Source organism: Daktulosphaira vitifoliae, unplaced genomic scaffold (genome assembly GCF_025091365.1).
Source record: "Daktulosphaira vitifoliae isolate Bord-2020 unplaced genomic scaffold, ASM2509136v1 Scaffold_5, whole genome shotgun sequence".
Classification (NCBI taxonomy): Eukaryota; Metazoa; Arthropoda; class Insecta; order Hemiptera; family Phylloxeridae; genus Daktulosphaira; species Daktulosphaira vitifoliae.
Window position 1 is genome coordinate 25594104 of NW_026099576.1, and position 11604 is coordinate 25605707.

Consider the following 11604-nt stretch of genomic DNA (forward strand, 5'->3'; position numbering starts at 1 on the left):
AAATTAATTTTTAGCTACCATCCCTTTACCCTAAACTCGTATCAACTTTTGATAACCAAATGGTCTTATTGAGCAATTATAATATTTCTTTTATATCATCAAATTTATTCAATTGAATAAATATTTTTGTATTATTCGTTTTTTAACGAATTAAAGTAACCTAACTAGAACGTTAGCGTTCTTTAAATTTATATCAAACTTAATTTTTTAAATTAACTTTGAGACTAAGAAAGAAAAACGACCCCTTATTTTGTCTATACTTAATTGGCTCTTTTAAGTAAAAAATTATACAAAAAATTTACAATTTTTTCATTTTCTTATAACTTAAAAAAAAATACACAACTCTCAATTGTAATTTTTTGTTAGTACCGAAAACAGTGTTCTTTCTTCGAATTTTAAACAAAACAACTCCCGACAATATCTTTTTTCAGTATTTGGCAACGCAAATTTGTACATTTATTACATTTAAATCTCAAGGGCGGATCCAGAATTTAAAAAAAGAGGGAAGGCAATAAGTTTTTAGACGCCAAAACCAATTTTATCATTCATAATACTTTTTTCAAGTAAGCAAAGATGGTCAAAAAATGGGTCCCGTGTCCCTTGCGTTCTCCCTACGTGTCCCATTAAAAATATTCGGATCTTCTTATATTATCATTATATTAATATTAATTAAAATTATATATGATATTTATATTTTAACACATGAGAAGAACACCGCTAAGCGCTTATTTAAAATTTTAAACTATAATTAAGATATTGTTATAAAAGCCCTCNTGATTTTTAGTTTTGCTCCATAATAAATGATTCAACTTGAAAATTCAAGGGATTATAAATGAACATTTTTTTTCTTACCAAACTCTTGAACTTTATAAATAAAAATTTTAAATATTTATTTCAAATGATAAATTTAATTCTGTTTTAGGTGTCAACAATGAGAGTTGTAACAATTATTATTTTATTAATCGGTAATATAAATTTTTTTTGTACTAAAAAAAATATTTTACCCATTTGTCAAAGATATTTTTATAACTCAACTTTTGTGATTTTAAAAAATGATTAATAAAAATAATTGTTTACTTCTAAATAAATGTAGTAACTTATAATTAATTATAAATTAAAGGTATTTTTATTATATATTAATATTTTAATAGATATGATCATTTACATAGAGCATAAAAATATATTGAAATATTTACGATTTTAGTAATATCAAGACGAAAAATTTGTGTTCATTAAGGAGAGCTAAAAAAAATAAATTTTTTCGATGACTTTTGAAGAATATTCATTATTTCACTCGCATTACAAATGCATAAAAATTATCCAGCAAATTTTTTATAGAAAAACAACAAAAAAAATGTTTTTTTAATTTTTGAAATCTAAAATAATATAATAATAATTTGGCTTATTTTTGGAGACGAACAAAAAAACTGTGTTTTTCTTGCAATATACGGTTTTAAATATTGTTAAAAAAAAATTGCAAGAAAACCCATAATTAAATCATAAGTAATACGAGTGTCAATTAGATCTAAGATGTTCTGTACAAAAATAAAAATAGCTATTATAAAAAAGAATCATTTAAAAAAATTAAGTTTTTCAATAAAAAAATTTGTTATTCTAAAAGAATTTATTTAAGAATTCGTTTCCAGGATTAACTTTTTAATTGAAAATCTTTGAACTTATGTTTTTGATAATTGTAGTAATGACCGTAGTTTATGGAAGACGGGCCNCTTATTTTTGGAGACGAACAAAAAAACTGTGTTTTTCTTGCAATATACGGTTTTAAATATTGTTAAAAAAAAATTGCAAGAAAACCCATAATTAAATCATAAGTAATACGAGTGTCAATTAGATCTAAGATGTTCTGTACAAAAATAAAAATAGCTATTATAAAAAAGAATCATTTAAAAAAATTAAGTTTTTCAATAAAAAAAATTTGTTATTCTAAAAGAATTTATTTAAGAAATCGTTTCCAGGATTAACTTTTTAATTGAAAATCTCTGAACTTATGTTTTTGATAACTGTAGTAATAACCGTAGTTTATGGGAGGCAGGCCAAGTTGACACAGCTTAATTATTTATGAAGAAGTTTAAGTTAGACAAAATCTAATTGTGACATTTTATAAATTATATTTTTAAGTCATCCATGGCATATTTTCTTAATTATTTGTTTTGATCATAAAAAATTTAATTTTAATGATCTTTGAAAACGTATTAATTTGTAAAATTTAACTTCTAATTTAATTTTTAATATCTGAAAATAATTTTTTAATTGGTCTACTGATAATTAGAGAAAAAACGAGTGTAAAAATATTTAAAAAAAATTATTGATTTGTCTACTCCTTGGGTATGTTCATGAATAATTATTAAGTTACTGAGTTATTTCAACTAATTGTAAGCAAATTATTTTATACATAGAAATTATATAAACAAATAATGAAAAATAATAAATTTTCTCCGTTATATTGTTATTCAACAATTTCCGCTATTAGAATAAAACTTAAAATTTTAAATACTTTTCATTAGAAATTTTTTTTTAGCTGTTGTAATAAAAAGGGAATTGTATTTTTTTCACATTAGTTATAACCTTACGCTGTAGAACAACAATATTACATCATTCCTGCAAAAATGGTATAACAAACATATCTGTTCAGTTAAATTATTTTCAAAAATTTAGTCATTGTTTGGATAATATATTTAAAAATATTCTCATAAAAAGTTCACAATTAAAACTATATTTTTTTAATTTCGATGCGAGACTGAGAAGGTATTAATTTTACTATGATTTTAATCACTGTCAGATAACATCTATATATGTCCCATCTATGCCATGTCCACACTGTGCTACCATTTATTTTCTATGCTATTTAAATCTAAGATCATCTTTCTACAATTTTAAACTTGTCCCGTCTNAAATGGTATAACAAACATATCTGTTCAGTTAAATTATTTTCAAAAATTTAGTCATTGTTTGGATAATATATTTAAAAATATTCCCATAAAAAGTTCACAATTAAAACTATATTTTTTTTAATTTCGATGCGAGACTGAGAAGGTATTAATTTTACTATGATTTTAATCACTGTCAGATAACATCTATACATGTCCCATCTATGCCATGTCCACACTGTACTACCATTTATTTTCTATGCTATTTAAATCTAAGATCATCTTTCTACAATTTTAAACTTGCCCCGTCCTCTCCTATTCTTTGAAAAACCTAAAATATGAAAAAAATTGTAATATTTCTTAAAATTCGACATATTTGTTTATAGAATTTTGTAAAATCTTGGTATTTTTACATTTATCACAATTGTAAAACATACCTTACTTTTCGACCTATACTGTAAATAAACTTATCCTGTTTCAATTTTGGAAAGTTGAAACAAAATTTATTTTTAGTATTTTCATCTGTAGACTGAATAAAGTAAATTAATTATGAAAAATAATTTTTTCAAAAAAGTGTATCAAATAACCCCAGTTATCCTTACTAGGGAATGGTATATAGATTTTCAGAATTTTAACTTGGAATGACGTTAAAAGAACATTGTTTTAATATAAAAAGATTATTTTTTCATTATAGCCTTGTGTTTTTGGAGCCATCTATGATGTTTCATAACTCTAATTGATATGAATGCAAAAAATGTGACAAATAACCCTGATCTCCTTTACTAGGAAGGCTTTATGTAGATTTTTAGAGAAATCCATTTCAATCTTTATTTATTGATTACAAGGGAAAATATTCATGATAACAATATTTTGTAAAAAAAATGATTCCGCTTATTTTTAAGTTGGTCTTACTATAATGTTTTATTCGATTTGTATGTCCTATTGAGGACTATTGCAACCCCCCCCCTAAATAGGAGGTTTCTTAACCATGGGTACTCTGTGTAGGTTAGCTCACCTTTTAATTTCAATATAATCAAATATAAAGTTATTATCGTCCGCAAATTATTATTTTTCACGTAGGAGTTGTGACAATTATAATAATAATTTAGTTCTAATTATAACTAAATTATTACCGTAATCACCTTACGGCGCGTTTTATAAATTTTATAATGTCTCGTTGAAATTATTATTACAGTGGTTAACTTTGTAAGCATGCAAAATTGTAAGTAAACATAAATTATTTTTAACTGAGTCACACAGATATTATTAAATTCTATTTTAAATGATGTTAAGAGAATATTGATTTAATTATAAAATTACAAATAATATATAAATATACAGTATTATTCATATAGGAATATATAGAAGACATATTAATAAAAAAGATAACTTATTACAAAATCATATTTTTAATTGTATGTTATTTCAGTATAAAAAAAATATAATAACCATGTATATCACTGAGCTTATGTCTTTTTGGTTTATGAATGATTTTTTTTTGTTTGACACCATCAAAAATTAACTGACCTGAAAATTAATTAACCTGAGACTAACAATAGATATTGAACTGACTTTTTCTCGAAAATAATGTCTTGAGATTTTTAAAATTTTAATAGACAATGAATATTCATATACAGAGTGATTTTTTTATCATAACCCACTCAATTTCTTACAGAGTAATAATAATTTAAACATTTTTTTTGGGGTTACATTTAGTTACACATTATTCTTAAATTATTAACTATGTAATTTTTTTTAAGTTCATCCCTTATGCCTGGCAAGGGTGTCAACTTTGTTTTTTTTAAATGGGCACATATATTTTGAATTTAATAAAATGTTTAAGTTTTTAATTTAACAGTAAATGACATTTGAATTTTTAGTATAACTTTATTTGTTAATGAGATATTAACACTTAAAGTTTCAAATTTTTGAGTAAATATACATGTATAATACACAAGGGATTACAAATAAAGACAGCTAATTGGTTTTTTATGACTTCGATATTAGCAGGTACACAGCATTGTTATTATCAATGGTAGTAAGGAACTTTGTTGTGGATTTATAAATACACTAACTGACAATACAGAAAGTATATCTATTGATAGTCATAATTGATAATAAATAATTCGTGACTGTGACTGCAATGTCATAAAAATCTTTTTAAAATCTGTTAAAAAATTACCCTAAATCTATGTTATAAACAGTTTTTATGTTTAACGTTATGATAAAATAACGTTATTTCAACTTTAACATTTTTTATATCTCATTTTAGCTTCGATCCGAAGCTGAGAAAGGTATTAATTTTATTATGATGTGTTTTTTTTTTTGTGTTTGTTGCAAGTTTTTCTCAGCTCACACATAACCGATTTCTTTCAACCATACGTCAAAATATCATAAATCGTATCTAGTTGAAGATATTGCCCTTAAAAATTGAAAAAATTTCCCTCGTTCCCTGTAATTGGAGAAAATCATCAAAAAAGTTATAAAAGCGGTAATTTTTGACTTTTTTTCTTAAAACTACCACAGCAAAAATAGCATGTTTTTAACTACGACAGCCATTTGCACAAAGATGATGATGAAAGGTCATCGGAAATAATTGTTTTTCCAAACGTATAGTATGTAACATAAGATTTAATTTAAAATATGTTTAAAGGATACAGTATTTCCGAAATATGTTCAGAAATTAAGTTGAAAAAATTAAGTTTTGTAAAAAAGTTGCTATTTTGAATCCCCACTATGAACAGATAAAGGGTTACGTTTTGAAAAAAATTATATCAATGTAATATATTGTTTCCATATAAAAAAAATTATTTGAATCTTTTTATTTTTAATAAGTTATGGAAATTTTTAGAAAAAAATGTGCGAAATTTACCAATTTAAAAAATCATAATTTTTGGGGGATTTCTACCATTTTATGGAGAACGAGGGAAAAATTTTCAATTTTTGAGGGTTATGTTTTCAACTAGATACGATTTTTGATCTTTTGACGTGTCGTTGAAAAAAATCAGTCCAGTGAGGGCTTAAAAAAAGTAGTTGTAGACGAAAAAAAAAATTAAATGAACACATAATAATAAAATTAATACCTTCTCAGCTTCATGTCGAAACTAAAAAAAGACTGTCTGAAACTTCGATAATTTTATCTAATATAATAAATAATGCGACATAAAAAAAAATTAAGAAGATATAAAAACTTTATTAAACACGAAATTACACGAAATAACTTATAAGTGAACGCCTAAAGTGCGACAGGCTTTAATTTTAAATATAACAGATATTTATATTTTTCCCAGAATTACACCCTAACTTAAAATAAATATAAAAATTACATACACTTATTCCTATATAGAGATACTACAAAAAACGAGTAGAAAATAAACTTGATATAAAATAAATAACAATACGTCGTGGTACAACTACACAAAAAAAATGTACCTTAGAGTTATATATACAGAGTTGTATATATGTATATTATAATATATATATACAATTTATTATTTCTGATTTTAGCTTGCCAAAAATGCTCAAAAAATAATACTAACCAAAAAAATAAAAATGATAAACAGCCAAAATGTCAGTGTAAAAATGCTTCAAATACAGATAATAAGGACATTAAGTTTACAAAAGTTAAGTTAAATAATATTCAGTGGAATGTCAAGAAACAAAAAAACCCAATCTTAAAAAAGGATAACAAACTTATAAAAATAGATCAAGATAATGATTTAGGTGATAATATTGACGATTCAGATGACAGCGATAATGATTCAGGCGGTAAAAGTGTTATGACAAATCGTAATATTCAATCGAGTAGTTCAAGTGAGAGCGATTCTGGAGATAGCAAATATATTAAATATGCTGTGATATATTCATCAACAACTAATTCAAATAATTAAAATGATTGAAAAAAATAACTACAGATACATTATTTTTATTATTAAATCAATCATACTTTTCTTTAAGTAATAAAAAATTATTATCGGCTGTATTTTTATCATACATACACCACTCATTATTTATTAGTCATAAAATCTAATGTATACAATTTATGTGAATTTTCTACACTTTTACAAGAAATAGCAACAATAAAACTCTATGGAACATTATGTAATAATTAAATAAATAAACTGTAATAATTAATAGATCAATTAATAAAGAGATAACGGTCAAGTTAGTGACACTTATTGTATATTATAATGATTTAAGTTTCCTCTAAAGGCCCAGAAAAACACTAATAACATTCTTATTTTTACAATATATTAAACAAAGAAAAGCGAAATTTATTTATTTCAAAATATATCCTAAACATCAGAAATGTAAATACTAATGTTTGACTATATATCTACATGGTTTAAAGTATTTTGAGTATATCAATTAAGAAATAATAATAAAAAATCAAGTGATTATTAAAAATAAAATATTAATTAGATTAAAATAATCATTAGTGTTTATACAGAGTCAATTAGCAGAGTTAGATATTTGATTTGTATATATTTCAGGTATCAAGATAAAGGTTCACTTAAAATAATAATTATGTTCAGAAAATTTATTTTGATATTTTTTATATACGTAATATGTACTAAGGAGTATGTTATACTCCCTTAAAAAATTACAAACCCTTCATATACATAAGTACCCAACCACTTATGTCTTCAAAAAAAAAGCATATAATAAAAAATTAATTAAAAAAATATCCACACTATCAATTTTTGACTTAAAATTTTGAAACTAAAAATTTGTATTCTACAGTAAAAATAAAACTATTTTGATATACTAATCATACTATTTGATCAAAAATTAAATAAGAGAGGCCGTTTTTTTTGTTTTTTGGTGTAATTTTGTTTAAAAAAAACCTCATTAAGCGACCAGTAAACATTTTTTTAAAAATTTAAAATCTTCACAAAATGCCTATTTTAATGTATATAATAAAGCTAAAATGATTCTCATTAAAATTTCAAAAATTGACTTTTTTTAATTCACCTTAGTGTACAGTTTATGGTATTTCTATGAACCCGTAGCATTTATCGACATACAACATAATATGACCCCTCTGTATATGAAAAAATTTTTGTTATGATTCGTTTAGTTTCTTAAAATATTTTATTTATTTCTTAATGTTTCATATAGTTTTTTGTAATTTAAACTCAATAATCAAATTAACTAATTAAATTCATTAATAATTCACAAATATTAAAAAATAGTTGAAAAACTACATAACTTACTTATAAAACCAGTAAGTAATATAACAGACTATTTAAATGAAAATTCCGAATCTCCTATAATTTGTTTTGATGAATTATTTTTAACTGATAACCATAATAAAATTATACACGAAACAAATTTCAAGCATAAAAGTCATCGATTTCACATTATTTTAAGTATTTGTTATGCAATAGAGCTTAATCCTTTATTTTTTACGTAATTCAAATAAAAAGTTCAGATGGTACACAAGAACTAACAAATATTTTAAATAAATTTAACGAATATTTTATAAAGGTGTCAATTTCACTATTATATTTTTCATAATTATTAAATACTAGTTAACCAAACCAACCCGAAGTTAAGTTAACAAATGATATTCACGGAGCTCTCTTAAAAAGTTTAAAAAATATAAGGTGTTACATCTTAAGCGATGTTATTTTCGTATAAATTTTATATTTCTGAATAACATTTTATATTATTATATTTTGTAAATTTGATTAATCTAAAAATTGAATTAGTTAATTATAAAATAATGATAAAAATGAATAATAAAATACTATTACAAGTTTGCAATTATAAGTTATAACCAGTTGATAATGTTTAAAAAATTGTATTACGTCAAAATTTCAAAAAAATACTAAGAAATTCTATTAATCTATTTCTTTGTAATGAATTATTGTGAAGTAATTGATACTTAAGATTAATGTTCATTTGAACTTCTAATAGGATAATGTAACATAACAAATCAAAATTAGTCATTAGGAAAGACTGGGTACAATTTTTATGAAATTATCTATTTTCATTAGGATCATTACTTTTTTTGTTTGACTACATTTTTAATATATCATGTAATATGTTCCCATTATATATGTATAAGTATTTATCTTTAATTTTCACAAATTGTTGAATAAATGAAAAAAAAAGACTAAGTGTTACAACTATATCACAGAGGGGTATAATTGTGTAATAATACAAAAATGAAATTAAAGCGACTAGGTGGTATCGGAGTATGTAGACTCCAAGGGTTTAAATAATAAAGACAAGTACATATAAAAAGATATAATTAAGGTTCCTCTTATAGAGATATTATGAATGACCCAACTGGTAAGTAGCTGTAATAATGCACTGAAGCATCGAAGAGACAGTGGGGATCTTACGAATACCATGTAATGTGATTATGTATAAGATACGAACTAGTCAGTAATAATTAATTGAAGTTTAAAGATTAATAATTTGATCNAGTCAGTAATAATTAATTGAAGTTTAAAGATTAATAATTTGATCTATTACTTTATCGTTTTTTTTTCTTAGAATATAAATTCTAAAAATTTGGGTAATAAGATAATATAAGTATTAACTCTTATTGCTTTGAAATCTTACCTGATGATTTTTCTTTGTTCTTATAATAACTTTTAATAGTATCAAGTAATAATAAAATAACACAAATTCAAGTTTTTAAGTTTATAAATTAACACGTGAGAATTTCGACAATGATGATTACGAACTTTACGTATTGATGTCGAGAGCGCGATTATATCAGTTTTTTGAATATCTGGAGACAGACTCTCTCTAGCCTTCAGCACTGACTGAGAGCCATTAATCTGCCTTTTATAGTATTTTGCATCCCCGAAAAATCATCATTGTGTCATTCTTGTAATGTTATCGTTTATTAATAAGTAAGCATAAAATATGAAATATATAAATTAATATATAAAAGAAATACATGTGAATAATATACAAATCATTTTTATATAACGTTAATATAGTGTGTTTTTACATTTAAGATTAGGGTTGACACATTGTGTTTTACTATTAATATAAGAGTAATAAGAGCTGACAAGTATAGTTTATAAATTTCTTAAAGAGTGATTTTTAAAGATGAATAACAATTGACTTATGACTGAATCATATGTAATATAATATAATTAAACAACAGTATGCGTTTGTTAAATATTTCTCCAAGTTATTTATTTAAATTATTTGTTTAAAAACAATCATGTTATTCTAAGCATATGAATATAATTTATAAATAAAAGTGTTAATAATCTTAAATGAACGTCCATTATTATGGACACAAACAAAGCAGTCCACTTTTATTCCATATTATGATAGTGACAAGTATATTGCAACAATTGGAACAAGACCGGGTACAAATATAACATGTGTTTTTTTAATTACTTACAAATTATTTAATTGTTTAATCCTCTCTTATTAATCAAATAATAAAAATCATAGCATAATTACAATATTTTAAGCAGTATAGGTACTTTTAACTTAAAAACTATTTTATTATGTCTAATTATTCTAATCATCACAGTTATTACATATGAAGATTCTAGTTCACAAAGGGTCTTCATGTATAGAAAGCTGTTAATTTTTGTGAGGTACAAACTTCGTATGACCATAATTTAAATCTTTGGCTTTGAATCCATGGTTCTTCACTCTTACTCTTAGAATACAATTCAGCACAAATTATACAAAAAAATATCCTCTTCATCATTACTATTATTAACTAAAGTCTTCTTTTTGTTTTTTATTTCTCGCTTCTGTATTGAACAGTTTTCTTTTAATATTTTAATTTTTTCTTGTTCAATTTTTTTGGGTGTATCATTTAATATTAATATTGTCATGATAAAAACTAAAAAAATCATTTAATATTGTAGTTTTTCCTTTGTTTCTGTCACGTTTTGTCATTTTTTAAGCAGTTGTGCTTGGGGATAAGGTCTAACCATTTCAGGAGAAATTTTCCTTAATAGTTGCTATTCTACACTTTTTGTATTTATACTAGGTAGTCCATTATCATTATCATTACTTGTAGTATTTAACATAATATCTGTAACAATGCTTAGCATAAATATTATACAATAAGTAGGTATATTAATAAAATTTCAATCAATATTTAATAAAACAATTGTCCTACAATCAACTGTTACATTTGTCCCCATTCAATTTGGTTCTGTTATATTAAGTACTAAAATATCGGCATATAATTTTCAAAATAAACCGGATTTAGATAATTTGTGCTGTAAAATATCATATAAGGCGGAAGTCAAATTGATGATATGACAAAAATTCTTCATCACTTTTTTTTTAAATAGCAATTTGTTATAACTTTATTTGACCTATTAAGTTTTTTATCATGAAAGTTATTACCCACCAATAAATTTACTAGAACAAGACCCATTTCATATGCTTTATGACAATTAACTTTATCGTTACCAGATATCCCGGTGGCAATTGACATAATACAATTGTTGTTTGAGAATGTACAATTTAGCGTTTGGTTGAGTTTAAAAAATCTAGTGTCAAATCAATTACCTACTCTCTCTTTGTTGTATCTTAATATACGCCACACTATAATGATACTATAAATAAATAAACTCACACATACACACATATGCATTTGTAATATTGTGTCTAATATAAGTATAACATGATAAAATGTAACAGTAAAATGGAAAAAATGCAAAATAAATTTTAGTACTCATTTTAAATGTAATGTACCTCGAAAAATATTTATTTA

At 23.6% G+C, this 11604-nt stretch overlaps 1 protein-coding gene across 3 annotated transcripts in view; it reads left to right on the forward strand.

The window, feature by feature from the left end:
- Positions 1-7076, forward strand: part of LOC126907722 (uncharacterized) — a 56814-nt gene extending 49738 nt beyond the window's left edge. For 2 of the 3 annotated variants that reach the window (XM_050689228.1, XM_050689227.1), the window contains exons 2-4: positions 923-965; positions 4081-4107; positions 6393-7076. In XM_050689228.1, the coding sequence (XP_050545185.1) occupies positions 932-965; positions 4081-4107; positions 6393-6775 (444 nt within the window). In that variant the 5' untranslated portion in view covers positions 923-931 and the 3' untranslated portion in view covers positions 6776-7076. The remainder of the gene's footprint in view (positions 1-922; positions 966-4080; positions 4108-6392) is intronic. The other variant, XM_050689229.1, reaches the window with a different exon arrangement.
- Positions 7077-11604: the final 4528 nt, after the last annotated feature.